Source organism: Thermobia domestica, chromosome 17 (assembly GCF_964235325.1).
Source record: "Thermobia domestica chromosome 17, izTheDome1.hap1.1, whole genome shotgun sequence".
Taxonomy (NCBI): Eukaryota; Metazoa; Arthropoda; class Insecta; order Zygentoma; family Lepismatidae; genus Thermobia; species Thermobia domestica.
This window is the reverse complement of record NC_137470.1, coordinates 168,502,024-168,527,028: the sequence shown is the minus strand read 5'-3', so window position 1 is coordinate 168,527,028 and position 25,005 is coordinate 168,502,024. Positions and strand designations below refer to the sequence as shown.

The 25,005-nt window shown below is 35.9% G+C and overlaps 1 protein-coding gene across 2 annotated transcripts in view; it reads right to left on the bottom strand.

Annotated features, from left to right (window-relative positions):
- Positions 1–2,067: 2,067 nt before the first annotated feature.
- The window catches only part of LOC145673800 (uncharacterized), a 75,352-nt gene continuing 52,414 nt past the window's right edge, over positions 2,068–25,005 (bottom strand). For both annotated transcript variants that reach the window (XM_081743560.1, XM_081743561.1), the window contains 3 exons: positions 14,112–14,646; positions 8,479–9,020; positions 2,068–2,478 (listed from right to left, as the gene is read on the bottom strand). In XM_081743560.1, coding sequence (XP_081599686.1) covers positions 2,245–2,478; positions 8,479–9,020; positions 14,112–14,646 — 1,311 coding nt within the window. In that variant the 3' untranslated portion in view covers positions 2,068–2,244. The remainder of the gene's footprint in view (positions 2,479–8,478; positions 9,021–14,111; positions 14,647–25,005) is intronic.

Below are 25,005 nucleotides of genomic sequence, written 5' to 3'. Positions count from 1 at the left end.
GTGTGTAATTTACGTTCATTTGTGAAATGAAATGAAATATTTCAGTTTTATGTCCCACTGTTATGCCGGCTAAGCTAAATGAGAAGGTGATGACGACAAATGAGTGCAATAGTGGAATGAATAAAGTGGGAGGAACGCCGAGGAAACGCACGCACACGGTGTTTGTTCACCACAAAGTCCACTTGGCACGAAATGTGATTGAACCAAGGACTCTACGCACCAGAGGTGAACTCTCTACCACTAAGCCATCGCGGTCCCCTTACGTTTATTTCTGTTTGTAGAAATGATTCAGTACCGCATCACGAGTAGGCATTAATAGACGTTACGTGAAGTATATATATATTATTTGACATTGATGAATTTTCAAATTATCTTATAGTATGAGCTCTGTAGATGACACGCTTCAGTTAATGACAACTGTGAATTTAATATTTAGTTTGAACCTGGGTTACCACGGTGTGTTTTCCTATTGAGAGTCTAAAGTCGTAATGCTACTGTACGACTTAGAGGTTTTAAGTTGTTTTGTTTCTTTTACTAATTCTGGGCTCATTCACTTATTTTACTCGTGGTGAAATATTAGGCACACTCATATCCAAAATGATTGTCACATATCTATAACTATCTTTTTGTAAGAATATAATTTGATAATGATTTTGAAGGGTACCTTTAATACTAATACTATGTGTATAATCGGGAAATGTATGTAGATTTGTGGTAAATTTCATAGGAAGTGTATTATACATACGAAAATTAGAGTGAGTGAAACAAAATGTTGCTAAATGGACAAGAAAGTTTTATTTTCGTTTGATTGTTCTTATTTACTGTTCTTTTAACATGAAATTTTCCACATACATGTCTTCGCCGATTATACAAGGAAATACCGGGGAATTCATTATCAAATTATATTCCTACAACAACATATTTAAAAACACAAATTCTGACCAAAGCATATATTAACTAAGAAATAATAGCGTATTATTATTATTATTTATTAGTTAATATGTGCGTTGGTCAGAATTTGTCTTTTAATTTTTACAAAAATTTCCAAAGCTAGAATCAGTGGTATTCAGAAACAACATATTTGTAAACATGCGACAATAATTTTGGACATGACTGTACGTGTACCTGCAGGAATATACTTGTATAATCATATTTATTAATGCATGAACTTACACGGTGATGTGAAAATTAGTTGACTTTGATACGTGGAAACCACTTTAAAGACAAAATCACAAAGCAGTTCTTTTATAGATAAAGAATTTTTAAGTTAATCATAAATGAGTTTTGAAATGTTTATAATTTTTCCAGCATCTTCAGCAAGTTATTTTGAATAGTAATGAACTAAAAGTACAATCACTACTCCGTTACAATATTTTATATGGATACTAAGCTCTTCACGTTCCATCGCCGTTCCAATTTTGGTCAAGATCAGATTAATTCCATCAATTGAGTTTCATTTAACCCGTCAACGCCCAGTGTCACCTACAGGTGACGCTAATTTCAAGGCGTCTTCTTTCTTGTACAATACCTCGACTTCGAAACTTTTTTGTGTGGAGATGCAACATACATAGGTAAGTAGCTGGTGCTACTGTGGTTCACTAGGACCCTCTGGTGGACGATTGGTGAACAAGAAGACGCCTTTAAAGTACTGTCACCTGTAGCTGGCATTGGGCGTTGACGTGTTAAATCTCAAACTGAAGATCTGCATACCATTTACTATTGTCGAATGTATGCATACAAAGCTCGAAAGCTCGTCAGCCTGTATTGCCATATGCTAAAGTTCGGATTCGTTTTTGTTGATCGTGATTTAGTGAAATTTCTTCATTTCACTAAGTCCAAACCGAAATTCGGTGATTAATAACTTGTGAATCAATGATCTGTATTACAAATTTTAATATTAGATTTGTTTCTGTACAGAACGCATAGTGGATATATAAACACACACACATTTATTTAAAAAAAAAAGTTCGTATTTATTACGTATTACTCATGCATTGCCTTCAACTACATCAAATTTAAACCGATTGTTATGACTTTTATTGTATATATATATATATATATATATATATATATATATATATATATTAGCTACTTTCAGTTAAATCTTTACAACTTTCGGTTTGTGTTCATAGTATAAAATTTAAAATACTGTTGAATTCAAATTTTGTAAAGCTTTATCGAAGAAGCTTATCTGCCATGTCTTGTACAGTACTCCCAAAGCATACGTACTTAAGTTCTTAAACTTCATTCTCCACCAACTTTTCGCCTCTTCAGATTCATCACTTTAAGGAATTCTTCGAGAGTCAATTGGCGCGATACTTCATTGGTGCTTTCGGAACTGACATTAATCTTTGGACTCTTGTTGTTCTCTGACACGCCATTAATTTCTGTGGCCTCTTCTTTCTTATTATTATGAAGGCGCTTGACCCCTTTGTCACTGGCCAACTGCGTTTTGCGCTGCTTCATTGATTTGCATTCCTGGAAAATGATAAATTTACATTTTTTTTTTTTTTGAAATTCTTATTAAATACAAGAACAAAATCACTAATGACTATACTTTATTACCAAAATCATGGAAACATAGTTTAGTAAAACATCTAAATTATGCGAGTGAGTACTACGAGTGATATGTGCCTTCGATACAAACCCGATCAGTGGTTTAAGGTGGGACTGTCTCGTATTGTGCTGAAATTTGACGTTAAACACGAATAAATCTCATTGAATTTAATAATTAGTAGCACTTCGTAGAATGAGATCTCTTGCTAGCGTGATGTTGGGCTAGTTAAATAAAATGAAATGAAATTTTTATATTTTACGTCCCACGATTGTGCCGGCTAGTCTAAAGGAGACGATGATAATGAGAATTGAATGAGATGGTGGAATGAAGATAGTGAGAGGAAACGGGAGAACCCCGAGTAACCCCCCCCCCCACAGTGTTTGTCCACCACAAAATTCACTTGGCGGGGGCTAAGATTGAACCAAGGATTCAATGCACCGGAGATGAATGCTCTACCACTGAGCCACCTCGGCCCCGTTGGGCTAGTTAAGCAGCACGCAAGATGGACAAGTACAAATTTTAACATGTAATAAGGCATACGTTAGTGATGCATAGAACCATGCTTCTGCCATTGTCAAAGAAGGAAAATTGTAGCCAATTGAGAGTCAATTGAGAGACATGTCTAACCAAATTGCCAGTATCATACATGTCTTAGTCACACATGTAAATACTTGGGGAGAGCAGCGGCCATGGTCCTTCTCCCAAATAGTGACTTACACGTACTATTGGGTCCGAGAGGAGATACAGAGTATCTCAACTTGTTCGTAGTACCTCAATACGTAAAAGAGAGAAACTAGGATAATCAGATAACAAGGGTAATCGACGGCAACCATGCATTGGTGGGGAAAATCGCCTACTAAAAATATTTTCACTTAGAACAATAGAGGTAATGTGCAATTATCTACTGCAATAGTGACTAGTGAGTTAGATTCTGGAACGACCTGTGTCAAAAATATAGTTGGCTATACATACTCCTTCCAAAATTTTAGAAGAATGTGCTAGTGTATATCCTGTCCTCTGAAAAAGGATGGGTTCATATACTCATTCATAACGTGACAAAACCTCACCAAAGATGAAAAAATAGGTCAGAAACTTCAAAAATTTTGACTTTTGTACATTTTATACACATAAAAGGTACCGAGAAGGACCACCATCCAACCTATAGTTGAGGCCGTGGTGGCTCAATGGTAGAGCATTCCTCTGGTGTTTGGGATCCCTGGTTTGATCCCAGCTCGCGCCAGGTGAACATAGTGGTGGACAAACATGGTGTGCGTGGGTTTTCTCGGGGTTCCCCCGTTTCCTCCCACTTTTCATTCCATCAATTTCATTCATTTCTCACCATCACCGTCTCCTTTAGTCTAGCCGGCATAACCGTGGGACGTAAAACTCAAAGATTCCATTTCATTTTAAAACCCTATAGAGGTACATACCATGATCATTTACACTCCTCCCGCCCCGGTGAGGTCCAGGGTGACCATTGCCAAATTTTAGAGATATGGTCTTATGTACCACTGGGACCATTGTCCCTGGATCAGGGACCAAGGCGCCTAAACCAGAAACCCATGGACAACTACAGCAAATACTACCCTAACCTCATTACGGATTGAGGAACGAACATATAGCTTTCAGTTCATACCCTTCGTCGATATTAGTTGCATACCTGGGTGTCTCAAAAGTCCCCGGACATGAACTACTCTGTTATTATCAGAGTTACAACAAATGTAAAAGGGGGAACCATCTCCATATGTTGTGTTCAATCTAACGTGAAGAAACTTTTTAAATCGGACAAACCGTTTGGGCTATACACTCTTTGTGCGCTCAATTTAAATGAAAATGAAACGTTGTCATTTACCTGGATCCACAACATAAGTGAATGAAGTTACTATCTGTTATGCTAACGTGTCGATGGCCCAGTCCCATTTCAAACATGCCCTCATTCATCATACTCTTACAAAATTTGTCCAACTTCAGTCGCGTCCTTCCCTTCCCCGCCCCTGGTAATGGGCAACTTTGCATTTTATTCAACATTGGGTGCATAAAGAGTGTACAGCCCAAACAGCTCGTCCAATTTAAAAAAAAAATCCTTCACTTTAGATTGAAAACATTGTATTTGGAGACGATTTCACCTCTCACATTTATTGTAACTCTGATAATGACAGAGTTATGCTAAGTCAATTGACCTTTGAGACACCCTGCATTTAGTAAACAACGCTAAGTAAGCGTAGATGATTAATGAGTAATTCACTTGTAGATTTTTATTATTTTCTTTTACAACTTAATAAAGTGTAATTTATTAGTAACTCTTGGCCTCTCGTCAATTCATACATTTCACGTGCATCCCTCGTAGTATCAATTGTTGCGTTTCAGGTCCCGATCCAGTGACGTTACGCTGTTCTAAGGCATGGATCACACGAATGCCCAGCGGTTATGATACGATACATCTCCTCTTGTCAAACATACTACTCGTCTCCACTCTTGTTTGTCAAGGCCTTTGCAACCTTCAGACGGTTGAATTTCAGGATAGTTTAATCTTGATTTGATCTACTTCTGGGCGACTAGCTTTGATCGACTACCCTAGTGAGGATAAGCTACTTTCTGATGAGTTTGTGCCGACGAATATGGACCGGTGAGCTGCAAATCACCATGTCAGCTGGAGTAAAGCTTATAGCGTATGCGTTCTGAGTATCCAAAATTGTTCTCCTTCTCAGCTGGCCACTGCAAACTATTTGACACGTGCGCAGTAATACGCATCCACTGGTCACCCATCAACTAGTAAGTTTGATATCAAATAATTTTGATGCTGTGCCGGACTAATCCAGAGTGTGACACCAAGCTAAAGTCAAAGACACGCCGTAACAACTAGTTTATCAACACTGATATTTTGCTCAAAAACGGGGCCTAACACGCGGCAAACAACCAAACAGCAGTGCAACCATAACAACCAGTTTTTGTTTGTTCGATGTTTTGTAGATTTGAACTTTATTCGGCCAATCAAAAGCATCGTTTACAACTTGTATTACAGGTATCTGATTTTGATATGACATGACATAATTTCTAATTTTGTTAAAAAATTTCATTGCTACAAATACAGAGTGATTCTTTATAGGGTTTACAACTTCAATCAGTTATAATTCTTTATTGGAACCACATACAGGGTTGGCTTGTATGTCATTATACTGCAAAGGTTTTTGTGACAAATCCATCATGACTCAATGTGTGCGCCTGCGGTCATCCTGGACACATTCCAACGAAAGTCGATTTCCTGGCAAACGGTAACCAGCATTTCGGGGAGTAACGTCCATGATGGCTGTTGTGATATGATGTTTCAGTTATCAGGTAGGGGAGGGGTGTACACCTTATCGTTCACAAACCCCAACAGAAACCTACGCTGTACACTCGTTACTGACTTCCTTCCTTCAAACCAAAACACGCATTTATCACTTTGGGGTCTTCCACATATTACGTAACGCCACAAAGGAGGGAGGGGTTCGGCTTTGCGTTACGAAGCATGACAAGGGGGAGGAGGAGGTTTAGGTCTTCGTTACGTAACGCTTTTTTTTTTTTTTTTGCTGTAATTTTTATTTTTATTCTCAGATTTATATGCAATCTTTTAAATAAATAGTTTTATTCAGTTCTTTTCTTTTTTTTTTCATGAATAAACTAGCAGAATACCCGTTCTTTGCAAGGGGAAAATATCTTTTATTTTGGACATAAAGGGCACCAAAACTGTCACCACACTACTCTGGGACTCCAGAAACTGTGAATTCGTCGCTAATATAAGCAATTTTCAGTTATTTTTACATGTCACCATAAATATTATAGGTGTACTAATGGGGGCTGAATTTGGATTTAAACAGCATCAGAAGTGCCACTGTTCATGTCCTCGACCCCGAAAGCTATGGATTCGACACTACTATCGGTCAGTTTCGATCATTTTTATAGGACTATATCTCTCTCTCTCCCAAGTTGCGGGGTTAAATTTTAATTTAAATCGCATTGAACGCGTTACTGTTTATCTCAGCGACTCCGAAAACTATGGACTCGACATTAATATTGGTCATTTTCGAAAATTTTTATATGCTACCCCTCCCCTTCCCCCAAGTTGTGGGGCTGAATTTGAATTTAAATGGCATCGGAAATATCACTGTTTATCTCAGCGACCTCGAAAACTATGAATTTGATATTAACATCGGTTATTTCCATAAATCTTATATATTTCCCCCTCCCCAAGTTGCACCTTCAAAGTGAAATGATGAAAAAACACACCCCAGGCCAGAACTTCATCTATGTTGAAAATTTGATCGAGGTCGGGCGGGTGGTTAAGAGTTATTAAGTTACAAACATAGTCACTTTCATTTATATATATATAGATAAATGAATATTTTTATTGTTTTGGAAAATTGCGACTATAGCCTATATAAACTGAATCATACAGACGGGATTTAAAGACGCACTAGACACCAGCATGACTGGTGACGAACCTTGCTTTTATTAAAATTCACAAACACCGTTGTATGGCTATCGCAGCATTGGATTTATGGCACACGCTTTTCTGGAGTTAGTAGTTATCGATCATCTACCGCTTGAAAATGCGTTCGCGTTCCCACTCCTACTTCTGAGAATATTATCTAAAACCTTTCATTTCAATCATTATCACTCCTTTTTTTTTCTAAGGAGTTTCGCATGTGAAATAGAAAATTTTTTTTCGTGTAATAATAATTTCCACGACGGAACGATAAAAGATTTGCAGATCAAAATAAGCAATTAGAAACCTAATTCGTAGGGCATTTATCTCCTACTTATTATTATTATTATTATTATTATTATTATTATTATTATTATTATTATTATTATTATTATTATTATTATTATTATTATTATTATTATTATTATTATTTGATTTTTGGATTTGAATATTTTTGAAGAAATGTAGTTTATTCGCATTCTCGCACTGATTTCGGACAAGAAGAATTTGAAAAGGGTAAACTGAAGTCCCGAGAAGATGCTCGAAAGCTTGTTACAAATGAGATGTCTCTGCTGCCTTCAAATGTGCAGTATTTCGAATCTGTGGTCGACGAGAAAGAGAACTTTGCATCGTCGATACTGGCGGACTTAAAATGCACGAAGCATTCTGGATCCCTGAAAATCAGGTCGATGTCAGTTCGTTAGATGCTGTTTCACCTGCATCTTCGGGCAATACTTCCTCATTGCTATCATTGGAAACCTAAAAGGAAGGATATGATCTTGGGAAAATGACAATATGCAGTTTTGAAGAATTAAGAATGGTAAAAACCTTATGGGGTTAAAATATTATTACGGTTCTACTCTTTTCTAATACGTACTTTGATTTATTGGCGAAAAACACTGCAAATATATTCAGAATACAAGCATTTGTAATAAAAAGTTCTACCATTAAAAATATTTTTTTTGATTATAATAACCTCCAAAATAAGCAAAATTGGTGAAAAAACAAAAAAAAAAATAAAAATGTGTTACGTAACGGAGGGGTAGGGGTTCGGCCTTGAGTTACGAAGTGTGAAAAGGGGGAGGAAGGAGGTAAAAATTGATCAAAAATAGCGTTACGTAATATGTGGACGGCCCCTTTCCGCACCAATGAAAGTCTCCATTTTCAACGACTGACCGGTGGCGCCGCCTGTGGTCAAATCCGCAACTAACTACGTGAGTCAAACTTGAAGTGTTTTGCAGTATTACGACATATAACCCAAGCCAATATCTGGTCCCAATAAGGAATTATAACTTATTGAAGTTGTAAACCCTATAAAGAATCATATAATGAAAGTGTGGTTTTAGTAATCCTCAGTGCTAAAAAATCTAAACAGCAGAAAAAAAGTTTTAGATACATAATGTTCGCATATGCATCATAAGTTTATAGTAATTGTATAAATACAGAAATTACTTACTTCAACATTTTTCTTTCTTAGCATCAGCTTGTACTTTCTCAAGAGAGCCTTCATTGAGTACAAATTTCGGTCTAATAAATTCCTAGTTTTTCGTAGATTGTCAATTTCTGCTTCCTTTTCTCTAATCTCGTTTCTATGCTGAATCTCCATTTTGGCATTTCTCTTCATTTCAGATTCCAACCTAAGATTATAATCGTCCTTTTCTCTCTCTCGAGAAGCCATGTTTATTCTAGTAACCATCTCTGAATCCAAACACATTGAAAACCATTTAGCATTAGTAAAAATGAGAAAATCAGTTATGGATCGTGACTGCAGGAAGAGGTAACGATATTCCTGGAACAGCAGCAGCAGTGGACGGATCGAAATCCATTGTTCACGAGTTGGAACGAACCCTTGTTTGGGGGTAACTGAACATGCAGGATACGCATTAGGGACTGGTTTTGGTTCAGAATCGGACGCTGGACTTTGATTCGAGATTGGGTCTGGAGGTCGTTTGAGAGGTTCGAGAGAGTTCTGATTATTTTCTTCACAGGACATCTTATCTGGAAAGAAGAACAAAAACATTATGTAAGTGGCATTTTCACGTTGAAATCGGAAGACGAATATCCATATTTACATTTAAATATGGAGTTTTGTTTCTTAAAATAATATCTGGAAACCAATGGTAGTGTTTTAGTCTGAAGATCAGGGGTTGAAGACTTGGAATCGGATACTAAATTACCTAACTTACTCTCCATGAACCTTATACAAACTGAATCATGAAATCTGTAATTTAAGCTAAGAAAACTAGAAACTAGAGTCTAGAACTAGGGTCTTGGAAAGGCATACAATGTTCTGGGTTTTAACATGTTGGAAAGAAGTAGAAAATAACTAGTGCAAGCTTTGAGGATATTGGTGACCACATGAGAAGGCAATTTTTATATAATAAACTAACTAAAATACTCGTTCTTCGGAAGGTGAGAATAAGTGTATCGGAAATATTTGAATCCCCTATCCCCTTAGGACACATTTCAACGAGAGTATGATAATAATAATCCATAAGATATTCTAGCTTCGGCTTAAATTTTGAAACACACTCCCAAAGGCGCCCATATTGTGCATTCCAAGGGGGGGCAAGTATACTCGATATTTCAAATATAGGCTCAAATTTTGCTGTAACTAATGTAAAAATTCAATTGGGTTTTCGATATTCCGAAGTACGATTTCCTCTAGGGGGGCGAGCACCTCACCTTGCCCCCCCCTGATGGTCGCCCTTGCCTACTGCCCTCATAGAATACACACTTTAATCAAATTGACATTTTGAAAACCCACACTAATTTAGATACGATGTTCGAATAGTTATTGCAAATGGGTTGGTCGTTTTTGCGACCCAAGAACTATGGAATTAACACTATTCTCTGTCATTTTGGATATTATATCTTTCACTCTTTCTCATCCACCGTGCCGATGGGCGCTGAGCAAAGACATAAACAGTCCCGGAGTGTCGGTATTCATGTTAGCGATTCCGAAAACTTTGGATTCGACACTAATATGTGTTGTTTACGTTTATTTTGACATTTCACCCCTTCCGATCTCACCCAGGGAGTGCTAGAGGTGTTTTAGTCACATTGGGAGCTGAATTTGGACTTAGTGGAAACGGGAGTGTCAATACTTATACCATCGACTACAATGGCTGTTTATTCAACACTAATATCCGCCGTTTTCGATTATTTTTACGTCAGCCCTCTCTACCCCACTCACAGCAGATGTCGGAACGTCTTACTCCACAGCAATTTTTCTCACATTGTAAATCATTCGTGTACCAATATTGGTTGAATTAGACCATGTTACAGAATCTTGCGGTACATCCGCAACAATTTTTATAGAACGAGTTTGGCTACGGGCATATAATTCGAAGTACTCACCAACTACCTTTATAAAAATTGTTGCGGATGTACCACAGGATTCTGGAATATGAATGTTTGGACAAGACACATACTAGTTAAATAGTGAAGTCTTGACCCGACTACTGTAGGTCTCATAGTTTTGGGGCTATGGACCTTTAAAGGTCTTTTTTTCATGTTTTCGACAGCCTGTAACTCCAAAAGGGGGCATTTGTGCACCCAGATTTGTCTACACTTTTTGTCTTATTTTGGTGTTAGGAATCATCTCCCAAACGTTGTCGGTGTTGTCTAGAAACATCCTATCAAAATGAAAATGACCATGTTTGTGATTTAATAATTCTTAAAGCACATGAACTATGAGAACAAGCTATAGGAGGTAATTCCTCACATCAAGATGCAAAAAAGAAGAAGAAAGAAAAGAAAAGAAAAGAAAAGAAAAAAAGAAAGAAAGAAAATAACGTTTTTCTTTACCCGTGGGGAAAATTGCATACGTTTAAGAGCTCCGGTTCAGGTTGTCCGAAATCGTGGGGAAACTAAATTTCAATACGGACTGTTTCGAATTCCAGAAATCATGGAGTGGTGATCTATATTAGTGTAAACGAAGTTATACATATGCAATCCTAATATGCATATGTCATCAATATGCAATGGTTGTACAAGGGTTTTCCTAAAGAGTATAATTCTCATATATGCTCTCAAAAGAACTATCTGATATGGTATGATTTCAAAGTGGGTTCAAAGTATGCAAAAGGTAAACCTTAACAACAGTAGATACTTGATGCGTTGGTGGAAAGTTGGAAGTGTTAGAGACCGCCGGCTTCACGGTTCCTCGCGTTCGAAATTATGTATGCTGCGATGAAATTTGGCATGGTATGTTTCACATATTTTTCACTTAAAAGCACGAAACAAATCATCACAGCATGCGCTATTCCGAGCAGAATGGACAGTGGCCTTGATGGTGCCTAACAATTCCAACTTTCCGCCAAAGCATCCCGTGTTTAGTGCTGTCAAAACTGAACATTTTGCATATTTTGGACCCACCCTTAATCATACCATATATGAGAATTCTGTTTAAAGCATGTCTGGGAATTATACCTTGTTGAGAATCCCTTGCACAGCCATTGCATAATGATGAAATATACATATTTGGATTACGTACGTATGATTTCCTTTACGCTGAAATAGCCACCATTCCACGGCTTTTTTAAATTAGAAATAGCGCGTATTGAAATTTAGCTTTTTGACGATTTTGGACAACCGTATCTCTTAAACTATGTACTTTTCTCCACAGATCCGCATGAACATTGTTTTCTTATTTTGATGTGATGAATCACGTCTTACACTTTGACGGTATAGTTCATTAACTCCCTGTATATATATATATATATATATATATATATATATTTGCTTTTTTGCTAAGTAACTGTAAGTTAATAAGTTAATTAAACAAAAGTTTACCCGTGTACTACCGTGAGGTCCTTTTGGGACCCTAGAGACATTTAATGCAGTATATCTTTTAAATGAACATTAGTATCTAAATGTCTGTTCTTGTATTTTCTCCCCTGTGTATGTTTAATATATCGAACACAAAATACCGTTTCCTGTTGTTTTGCTTTTATGTTAAAAATTATTGTTTACCATCGGGGTTGTAAAAGGATCCAAAGGTAACCCATGTAAGCAATCATTTCCCTCTTTTTTTTTAATGTTTCTTCTTAGCAAACGAGGCAAATTCGTTGTTTACATAATATTCAATGGATAATAGAAACTACTAATATATTGATTCCGAGAATTACTTCATTATTGATATAATGAAGTAAGTTGAGTGTGTAGTAAAAACAATTTTCTTACAATTACGCTACAATGTTTGTGACCTTGTCTCTTTCTTCCTCAGGTTACTGTTTGAAACAATAGATATATCCAAACCTGCTTAGATTTTGAACACCTTGTGAATAACAAAGTCCCTAGTTTCAAAGGGCTAGAGCCCATTACTTCAAGCAACAATCCCAAGAAGATGACATGATTTGACTACTCTGGGTTGTAGTTGCGCCTGTTATCTGGTGACGAGGTCTAGTACTTCTTTTCTATTGACGATGTTAGTGATGTCGAATATGATAGTCTGAGTTGGAGTGCAATGAAATAAAGTATTGATTTAAAATGTATCTGTAAAAGACTTCTGTACGAAACACTAATACTTACTTATTTTTAATTGAGGTCTATAAGGGACCTCCTAGTATCTCCTATGCTATACTTTTCACTTTAATACGCGAGGGTTAAACTATCTTAATCCCTGTCCCACTGAGTCCGTAAAATGTATACTATCTGATAGTTGAAAATAGAGTATTCGTAACAGAAGATTTTATGCCTAGGTTTTTCTTTTCTTGCCTTTTCTTCTTTTTTTGTAACACAAAGGAATGAAGAAAGGGTGTTCTTGCAAACATGCTTCGAGAAACGCTATTTATATGAGCTAGAACCATTCCAAAATTTTTACAGTGAATATTTAGAAAGGTACACCTTTGAAAACTATATACATGCAGTAACAGTTATTCCGGAAACATTTCACATTGTATTCATAAATATTGCTTTTTTTTTAAGACAAAGTATAATATATACTGTCTTTCGTCAACTGATTACTTAGAAATAATTCATTCAGCTTTTGGTACAAGCTTATTATGTGAATACGTTTTTCTTTGATTGGCCATAAACTTTCTTCAGTGCATTCATTTCTTTTAAACTTATGATATTTTTTTTATATGTATACAAGGATGGTAAAACAGTATACTTGTACAGAAAAGCATATTTCTGTCTTTATGAATTCAATTTAAAATGCATTCAGTTCACTGGTAGAAACGAAATATACTGCTAAATCAAATATTTTTTAGTTAGGTCATTATCAATTTTTTCAAGTACATAGATGTCAGTGTGGCCAACTAACGGATAAGTACAGAAAATGGTCAAAACGTGACATATGATGCTTTGTCATCCTCGAATTGATTTTCTTCAGAATATTGGAGCTTGCTTGCTTGCATCAACGTAGACTACCTATCGGGCCCTGTGCAGAGTCGTTTCTAACGAAGATCTTGACCAACGCGCGATACTAATTTCCGTATTTATAGACACTTTCGTGAAGTTAACGACGATTTATATCGAAAAAAGCCAGCCACGACGTCTTTGCAGGGTTATCCAAACACCATTGGAGAAAACCAGCTGAAATACCAATTCTTCGTATGGTCCGGATAAAATATCTATGTAAACAAACTGAACAACGAAAGGAAAAAAAATATTTGTCATTTTCTACTACTTTTACATATCCTAGTAAACTCCCCCTGAGACCCCTGATTCGAATTTTACAAAAAAAGCCTGTAATCCCTAGCCGATGGGGCTGCAATTGGAAGTCAACGCCAGTGGGAGTATCACCATTCATCTCAGCGACTGCGAAAAGTACGGTTTTGACACTAATATTGGACATTTTGGATTATTTTACACGTTTCCATTACCCCCCCCCCGTTGAAGCCCAGAACGTAGCCGAATGGGGTGAATTTGGAAGTTAATTCGATCGAAGTTTCACCATTGATCTAAGCGACCGCGAAAACTATGATTTCGGCACTAATATTGGTTATTTTCTACTACTTTTACATGTCCCGGTAAACGGTCCCCCTTAGAACCCCGTGATTGTAATGTCCCTTGATCCCGGTCGAGTGCTGAAAGTGTAAATTAATTAATAAAATAGTTAAAGTCCTAAAATAAACTTACTTTTAGTGTTGTCTTCACAATTTGCTGTGGTCGAAGTTGAGCAGTGAGCATTTTTTCCATAGTTTTGATCAGTTTTTGTAACTTGTGCCTCGGATTGAAGTAAATTATCACTCAGCATTTGTACTCTGTCAGGGTTGAATGCAATTTCATCTCCTACTAGTTCCACTGGAAAATATTTATTCTGCTTAGGATCTTTCTCAGGTGCTTTCATGCTGTTTGGGTCATCTCCAAACTCTTCTTGCAGCCCAAACATAAGATCCAGTTTTGGTCCCTGCATACACAATGTTACTGAATTATTATCTTCGTAACCAAGCATAGTAAGGGGAAAAAATTTACTACCTGATTGCAGTGCACTTAAATTCTTTATGGGCACATCAACCTGCTCAGAACTTAATCCAGATTTTCCATTTAAATTGTACTCTTCTTCTAAGTTCAGAAACTCCGGTACACTCGCTTCAATTATTGCATTTAGATCGAGTTCACTCGGCGGTTCACCCTCACTAGAACCACTCATCTGACCACTTTGGTTATGATCCTAGAAAAGAGGATAACAGTTACTTTTATCGGAAAAGTTAACATGTAACAGTAAATTCAAAAACAAGTATTCACCATGACTATGACATCAAGTTGGGACAAGAAGGGTTCGAGCTCCACGTCCCTTCTATAGTTCGTGGGAAAAGGAGAACATTCCACACCTTACTTTTGGAAAATGAAAAACAACAAAAAATGAATACCTGTAATACTATTGCTTGTACTAAAATATTTGTATAAGACATTGGTAGTGTATGTTAAGATCTTTCATTTCTCAAAATCTCCCCCCCCCCCAAAAAAAAGTACTGAAATTAGATATTAGTTAAGCAGAAATTGCTATTCTGGAATTTATTCTTTTTCTTCTCACCAATTCAATTGCTCTCATCATTTCAGACATTCGGGAATTGCTCACAGTTTAAATTATTGTTATCAGTATACAGAATATTGTTATCAGAATTATTGTTATTAATTTGCTACATTTTAATCTTCCATACACGTTCGTGATGAAATGGAGAAGGGGCGTGGATTTCAGTCAATTTCTTCAGTTGAATGGACTTGAAATTATTGAGTCCATGAAAGCAACACGGCACTAACATCGGAATATCCTAAGTAAGTTTAGATAAAATATCGATTTGTCACGAATGTCAAATCCTGGGCTCGGTCCCTAGAGAGCATTATTTAGTTAAGATCAGAGCTCTGCGATATCTGGATTTGGATCTCGGAAGTTAGTATGAATAAATTATAGAAACTTCAACGATGTATCAAATTAGGAAACCAAATAATAATAATAATAATAATAATAATAATAATAATAATAATAATAATAATAATAATAATAATAATAATGCATCAAAAGATTGCGATCTGGGACAAACAATTAGCTTTTGGATCAGGGGCCACAAAATTTTTGAACGGTCTCTAAATCAAGTTTTCGTATTTTCTACGGAATAAGCACATCATACTGAGTTAAGTGATACTTTGGGTTTGGCTACACTATATGTAGTTCTCCAGATATAAGGACTACAAGAAAATTTTTGATTGAAATATTTTGGAGTTTTCGATCCAAAAATATGGAAATACGTGGAAATGTTGTAGTATCGATCTTTCATTTCTTAACATATGCTACAAACAACACTTCACACTGCCTCACTTTCAAATCACAATTCAGAATTCAAGCCAATCTTTTCCTTCTTGTTTGTTAATGATTGTTTTGAAGAAAAAAAAAACATGTCTTCTGAAAAACGTAAAGAAATATTTAGAAATTAAAGTTGGGGCGTAGCCAACTTCACATTGTTCTTTCCATTTTCAAATTTCCTTTCAAAACCCAGATCGATAGTTCGTATTATGTTTGTTTTAAAGAAAAGAATGTTTGTTTCATCAAACGTAAAGAAATATTCGAGAACTTCTGCGGGAGTGTGACCAACTTCACACTGATCCTTAAACTTTCAAATTTCGATTCAGTGCCCAAATTGATCTCTCTCTTTCTCTCTCTCTCTTTCTTTCTTTCTTTCTTTTTAATTTGTTATAGATTGTTTTGAAGAAGAAATAATTTGTTTCATAAAAAACGTAAAGAAACATTTGTAAAATTAAGTTGACGTGTGGCCAACTACACACTGGTCCCTTCACTCTCAAATTGCAATTTAAAATCCAATGCAATCGTTTCTTAAAAAGAAACATATAGAGATAAATTTAAATATATAGATAATTTATAATTACGGACTTTATATTTTTATATATAGGAAAAATATAAATATTGATTTGAACTTTGAATCGAAATTTGAAAGTTGGGACCATTATAAAGTTGGCCACTAACTTCGTTCTCTAAATATATGTTTATAGTTTTCGAAACAAACACTCTTTTTATTTAAAACAGTCAACATTAAACGAAAAAATAAACGATTAATTTTGGTTTCTAATTAAAATTTGAAAGTGCGGGGACGGGGTCAACTTCACACAAGTATCAAATGCAGATATATTGTTGTGGATACATTTATATTTATACAGTCGTGCAACAGCTTTATTTTATTGTTCTGTTCGTACATATCGCAAATCCGGTAGAAGTGTGTTATAACTCAAAAAATGGAAATTTTGAGTTATCATCACTCAAAAAAAAAGAAAAGAAAAGAAAAGAAAAAGAAAGAAAGAAAGAAAATATTGAGAGAGAAGCAAGCTCTACCTAGTGGTATTTTCGCAGAAACGAAACTAAACAAATTAACCCGCAGATGGCAGAAATACCAATATTCCAGGAAGCAATTTTGATAGAACATACAAACTTTAAAAATCATTTCCTTCAAATGTGTATTTTTTTTTGACTTCTTCCACCGGGTGTGCGATATATTCTTCCTGGTAGTAACACTAAATTGAAAAATTACTCCATTTTACACAGCTAGGTGAATCGTATGATGTACATCGATGCTTCACTCTTCAATTGATATTATTCTATAACTATAATATTTTTATTGCAGTTTAGTAGGAGACGTGGATCTATGACTTAACATTGTGTGCAAACAATATGGGCTCCCACCAGGAATCAAACCCGGGTCTCCCGCGTCGAAGACGCTTACGCTAAGCATACAGCCATGAGAGACCTGTGTGTCTACACTATTTTGTGTAGACACGGTTTAGGCTTATAACATCTAAATTGCTACTTTGAATATATCTATCTATCTATCTATCTATCTATCTATCTATCTATCTATCTATCTATCTATCTATCTATATATATATATATATATATATATATATATATATTGGATACACTCTGACAGATATTTTCCACATAAATACAACAGTGATGCCCCTCACCAGGGGCGTCATTTCGGGAGGGAAGGGGCGACAGGACAACTGCTCCCTGAGTTAGATAAATACATATGTTTTAATCTATTGTATAGTAATATACTAATAAAATGCGTGAATTTCTTATATGAGTGAATAATTTTGCCCTTCTCTGGCAAAATATGAAATGATGCTGATGCCCCCCGATCGCGCCATTTGTATGTTGATCGGTTCATTGTATGCATCAATTTACTTGAAAGTGTAGGAAGTACGGTAGATTCTTTCTTAACTCACAGATAAAATTTGCATGACAAAATCTTCTTACCACTCCTTTCGCATTAACCTGAGTGAATTATCTTTTGTTTAATGATATTTAATTATGACCAAAGCTTCCATCTTTTTCTGCATTTTATAATGCATGGAAAGTGAGTTAGTATACAAAAATATAAAACCCACCCCAAAGTGTTCACTACTTCTTTTCACGAGAAATGATTCATGTAAGAGAAAAATACTTATAAAATGATTCATGTGGAGTATTGTACTGTAGGGCAGAAACATGAACATTATGCAAAAAAAAAGAAAGAAAAAAAGAAAAGAAAGAAAGAAAGAAAGAAAAAAGAAAGAAAAACGACTGAAAGTTTACGAAATGTGGGTGTGGAGAAGAATGGATAAAATTAGTTGGGCTGAACGAAAAATGAATGAGAGGGTTTTAGAAATTGTTGGGAAGAAAAGAACAATTGAAGGGTACTCTACAATAACAAGGTAAGTCGAGTTACCTCGATTCCTCGTAAAACAGATAAAGAAGGCGTATGGACTTTCTTTCCTTTTCCATCGCCTCTAGTGGGTATACGAAGCGTCTGTTGTGAGAAAAACAAAATCCATGTGCATCTTGCACGTTGCACTTCAAGTTTATAAGCTTTCTAACTCAAAACCTCTATTTTTCACTTACCATGTTATTCCAGAGGGCCCTTCAATTTTAGATATTATTAAGAAGTGGAAGAGAAACAGGTTGGGGCATTGGCTAAGAATGAACTGTATTATGGGGGAGGTGCAAGAGGGTATGGTGACAGGAAAGAGAGGGTGAGGGCGAAGGAGACTATAGTTAATGGGCGATATCATAACAGAAAAATCGTGCGTGAAGACTAAGAGGTTAGCGGAAGACCGTGGAGCACAGAAGCTTCTCACTTGCGGGCAAGTGACCTGCCAATAATGGCATAATACTTATGACAATAATGGTGACCATGGGAAAGCTAATGGAACGTTTATTTGCGAAGTGATTTCTTATAATTTATAAATTGATATTTTGCAAAAGTGGTAGAACGCTAACCTCTGGTGCGGGTGGTCTTTGGTTTGATACCCAACCTTAGTAAGTTTGTGATGGACAGCATCGTGTCCGTGGGTTTTCTCGGGTACTCCCGTTTCCCCCAACGTCCTCATTCCACCAATTCTTCCATCATCATTCACTCGTCTTAATTACCCGCCTCCTTAGCCTAAAAGGCATAACCGTAGGACATTAAAATAAAATATTTCATTTCTTTTTTTTTTTCAAGTAAAATACCACTCTACAATGAAATTATAATTTAGTAACTTGTTTCATTAATTCCAAGTATTTGGTAATTACTATTATATCTTCATAAATTACCTTACTGAAATCGATTCAAAATCGAAAGATCAGTGGGGAATCCGGAACGAGTAGGTACCCCGTAAGTGTGCCCCTGGTGGAAACAATTCACAAATATATTATCAAAAATAGGTACGAAATGTTTAAGTTGGGGAGAGCCCGCGGTCATCACTAACAAAAGTCAACTGCTTCAAAGTGTGAAACATTCTGGCGCTGTGATCTGCTTATCTTTTAGCATTGAAAGAAAATGTAACGTATATAAAATTGTAATTTATCTTCCCCTTCCTCTTCCTCCTTCTACCATACCGTCAATCGCATTCATCGTAATACAATTTCTTCAGAGCCCTGTTAGCGTTATTTCTTCTTCTTCTTCTTCTTTTCCCTACTTTTCCAAACATTCCCACAAGGGCCTAGGACGGAATTATCTTTGTTCCTGTCTTCCATTTTTAGACTACTTTTCCAGCAACTGTGACCTGTACACAAATCTATGCGTCTTTCCGATCTTTATAGAATTGCAAAAAGAAAAAGGAAAATTACTCATTTGTTAATGTACACCAGTGTTTTTCTGGTATCATTAGGGAAAATCAGTGAAAGAAAATTAGAACGGTTCGTACGCTGGCTTTACAAAAGCAATTATGTAAAACATAATGCAATTAAAGTACACTATTCGTAGATTCGTTGATCCCTTATTACCTTACCTGTCATGTAAAAGACAAAGTTAGTTACTTCTTTATCATGCATTTCAGATATTATTATTTGAATAGAATTGAATAGTCTCTTATATGTATATAGATTAAAATTTAATACTTTTTTTTTTTCAATAGATGCATTCACGCTTATAACTTACAAAAAATACACACTCCATAATGTATATCTTGCAGTGGCGTATTTAGGATTTTGTTTCGGACGCTATGCACAATATGTGAATAAACATTTATATTTTTCCTTTTGGGTGCCGACAAATTTTAATGGAGTTTATTTTCCTTCCTTTAAAATTTGTATATGGACACTTCCAAGTACGACTAATTAAAATATGGAGTGAGAGTAGGGCGGGCAGAAATAACTGAAAGGTAAGATAATACCTAAACTATCAAGAAATAAATGCGCGGGAAGGGAGGAAGTATGAAATTCGGAGGCGGCACATTTTAGAAAAATAAGTAACTTCTCGTTTAAAATTAAATACAGATCCAGCTATAAGGAAAAGAAATGTAAGTCACTTAAAGGAAAAGGCAGAATTTGAATGAAATAATCAAAGAATAAAACAGTTATAAACAATAGAAGGATATTAATATTATTACACTATATTTTATTAAACAATATACAACATTTTGTTTTTACATAATTTTTCACAGCTAATTTCATAACTACATTTTTTTTTTGAAACAGCTCCTGGTGAACAGTATGGTTACTAGGACCTATATCAAGATATCTAGTTCCTTAGATTAGGTGTTACTGACGACGGTCGATTTGAATCACAACTATCAACGCTTAGAAGTATAATAGGAGAAACGAAAGAAAGTAATAACTAAGAAAAAGAAACAAAAGAGTAGAATGGACGAAAGAAAGAAAAAGAACGCAGTTCTTACACGGAATTAAATTTGACAAATACAGTACAATTTCTGAACAAAGAGCATGAGAAAATAGGAAGTCAATTAAATTCTTAGAACTGGTAAGAAGGATTATTTGGTGTATAAGGAATGCGAGAAACTACCAAATTTATTTCCGGGGGCTTCAGCCCGATAGGCAACCTAAATACGCCACTGATTTTTTGCATTCTGTCTTCCTTTCTATATAGAGAAGGGGAAAATGAACAAACACACTGACCAACTTGCCTGTGTATAGTTTGTTCTTTTCCCATGGAAGAAAAAAGATTTTCTGTTGAAAGTGTCAAATAACAAAAGCAACACCAAGCATTCAAAGTTTTCAGCCTATTTTTTTCTTCGACAAAACATTTAAGATATTCTATTTCTTCCCAAAAGACAGAGATCAGCTTTTACTCGCTCACTATTCTGGCCGAAAAGTATCGTAAAGTTCGAATTTGTTGAAAACCGGATTTCGGATATTAGTTTCACTATCATATAGTGGGCGGAGGAGGCTAATAGCTCAATTTTCAGGTCCGCAGAATGAGGGCTAAGTGCAAACCATTGAATGTTAAATACAATTTATTTATCTTCTAACCATTTTTCAGTGTAATATAGGACATGGCTACGTACTTTATCTAAACTAGGGTCTACCAACCTGAAGATCGCGATCTCCAGGGGGTCCCAACACGGTTTTGTGTGGGTTGCAAAGATACGAGGAATAGATAAATATAATTATAATCTAATTCCAGACAATATTTTTAAATATTATTTTTTTTTCATTTTTACAATAATTCCTTTTATTCATAGATCACTACAGAAAAAAAAAACATTAATTACCTAATAACAAAATTGACTGAATATTTCACTTGACATTGTAAATTTCACTTATAGAATTTTTTTTGTTATAATCCACGGCTTATTTATTTATTTATTTATTTATTTTGTTAATGTTGAAATTTAAAGATTTGTACATAGAATCCACAAAATATACTACTTGTCAAATTCCATACACAATTATAACAATGAATTATTAAACAAAACCGAAATGACATAATTACACTGAGTTTACATTTTTTTCCCACTATAAACACTTTATTCTGCACATATTGTTTCCAGAAATCTAAAGTCATTAAATACACAATAATATATTTTTTTTCGAGAGTTTGGTGAGAGGAGAGTGATTACAAAAGGAAAATTTCGTCCAAAGCTTTTCCCGGAGGGAGAGTTCCTAGCATCGCTGCTACGTTCCCCCTTTGCACAGCCATATTTATCCTTTGTATAAGGTAGGATGAAGCTCGGGTGTCTCCTGTGTTAATAGCTATACGGTGTCCAACTTCATTAATGAAGTTTAGACCTTCCTGACCCCAGGACCCACAAGTTTCAATGGCTATGGTGACGAAGTGGTATTTGTCCAACAGGTTGCTATACTTTCGTCTCTTTTCATATTCTCTGCGAGTTGCAACCGTCCCAGCTTTTGTCGAAGATGAAGGAAGATTAGAGGGGGCTAGGGTATCGGTACAAGTGAAATCCCATATTAAAGCCTTCCCTCGTTTCCAAGGCACCAAAGACATTCCATCAGGTCTCTTGCCATCAGAGCTACTACACCCCATTGGCTCTCTCACGGAAGGCGTTCCAGAGGATATGAGGGCTCTCATAATGAGATCGTTAACAGTGGAGTGTCGAGAGTATCTGCCAGCACTGTGAACACATGATAGGCCATGTATACCTTTCTTACCCACTAAACTTCCGCAAGCAGAGTACTGGTGTTGTTCACAGACATCTGCTCCCAAACGTAACGCACAAGCGATTCGAAAACTTTCGTCGGGAAGATGCAGCCCTAGGGAAGAAGATGGGATAGCTTGTAACCAGGCACCTGCTTCAGGGGAAGAAGTGGCAAGAAGACGTGCCTTATCTTCAGGATTGGTGGAGGACTGAAGAATAGAAGATAATCTGGAGTCTATAAGAGGAGCGTCCCATGAAGTTTGAAAACTTCTCTTATCAAAATCAGGTAGATCGAGTCCGCCGCATGATATCCACTGGGAGATACAATCATTTATATCAGCTTTTGAATCCTGATGAATATCCTTGCGAAGAAGAGAAGTGATCAAAGGCATAGAGCTATACATGGATTATTTTGAATTTTATTCTGATAGGTATTATATATTTTTTTATTTTTATGCATACTGTTAAGTACAACAAAAAATAGGTCTACTAAACATTTTCAACAGCTGCATAGTTGTTTAAAAATCAATTTAAATGAAAGAGGTACAATATGAAACCAATTAGGTTGAGAACCACTGATCTAAACCCTTTTACGGGTTCAAAATAAGACAATGAAGGCGTAAAGAAATTGCAAGAAGTCTACTACCGGATAGAGGTCAGCGGTATCGGGTTACTTAGAGGAAAGAAAATTTCTACGACGGTCGCTGAAGAGTGACACCCTGTACAGTCTGCTCGTTAAAAAAATAAAAAATAAAAAAACGAAGGAAGATCTCAAAGATGTTGTCTCGTCTTCCAACCAACTTGGGTACGACAGTACTACCATCTGTTTTCAGATGTTTCGTAAAAACTGAAAACTACGCCCTCTGTGAGTGAAATATTGTACTTCTTTCTGACGACACTATTTCATGGCTTAGGCTGACCTCGCCAAGCAGTCCTCAAGCATAAATATTAGTACTAATAAAGAATATTTAATTAAGGAATTAATATATGCATTAAACTACAATAGTAATTCTAATTTTCTTTTTAAAATAACAAGTTTTCACAAGTTGGTCCCAGTCTATCACACGTTTTACTTTTAATCCCTTTTCGATTTTTCCAATTTTATGTAGGGGAGGTCGTTGTACCTTGAGCCACTTTTCAAAATAATTGAAATGACGTCGTTCCTAATATCATATATGCAAGTTTTTCGAGGTCAATTAAATCTCCAATCTTTCTTGAATCTATTTACCTTGGAAGTAATCGCAAATCACACCTTAGAAAATAATCATAGCAAAATATAAATTACTTTGTATAATGGATCATGGTACAATATGCTCATGTACCTTGGGACAGCCGTCCTGTACCTTGGGCCACACTAAAAAGAAGGTTCAATGATAAGAAAATAATGCATTTAACACAATAAGTTTTTATTATATTTTTCAAACAAAGTTTTCTTTGAACATAATTTACCTTAGTTTGATGTGCAAAAGTCACAAACATTCTTTATAACCTTGCTGTTGAGAAACGACGTAGATACAAAACAAAAGTCACAAACATGTTTCCCACTCACAACCTGTATTTAACGAACTTGTATTTAACACAATAATTTATTAATTATATTTTTCAAATGAAGTTTTTTTCTTCGAACATTAAACAAAACAAAGTTTACCTTAATTTGATGTACAAAAGTCACAAACATAAGTTTTCCACTCATGACCTGTACCCCAGCACATAAATAGTGAGTCCACCGTCCACACTTAATGCACCTACACCACTTTTCTCCACTACAATCAGCCTCTTTCGAACTGCAACGAAAGGCATTCTTCCTCTGCACTATCTTCATCATCTGTAGGCACAAGAGAAAATGTAGATTCATCTTCACTTTCAGATGATGTTGATGATGACGATGATGATGATTGTGTCTCCATTGCTTTTCTTTTCTTCATCATTCCTTCCACGCTATGGTGTGTCTTATGACTACAGCCCTTCTTGCTAAGTTTGTCAGACTTCGTTTTGAAAATATCCCCTAAATTTCTGGCCACTTTGATATAGTTTTGATTTTTTTCATAGTTTGCTCTTTTCTTCACACGATTCTTCTCTTTTTGCTCCTTTATAGCCTGTTTCTCGGGCGTGTCGGTCGCTATCATAGTTTTTCTTCTCTTCCTTGTAACATTGGCTTTTCTTTCTGAAGCCTTTGGAAACGGCTGGATTTCCTCTGGAGTGACAGTTTTCCTAAGTTTTTTTTGTCTTGTTGGCCTCAGGTGTGCCCGATTCAATATTGTAGTCTTGTGCATTTGATGTCGCAGCAGTTGATTCATCCAAATGTTTCGAACTGAAAGCTTTGTGCACAATTTTGTGATTCTCATTCTCCAGACCAACTGTAACCTCTTCTGATGGCTGCGTTTCTGTGACTTGATCTGTAACGTATGAACTCAGGAAATCGTCGTCACTGAAAACAGCTGTGTCTAGTGGATATATCCCTGACTTACGAAAACCGGATAATATGTTGATTGGTGTAAATGCCCTAGGAAATGCTATTCCCAGCGCCTCTGCAACTGTATATATATCGAATGTTTTCCCTTTATTGTTATACATCCATTCCTCAACAGCCTGATTATAAAATGTCTTCAGTGGCCCATAAACAGAAATATCTAAAGATTGTAACTTATGAGAAGTGTGTGGT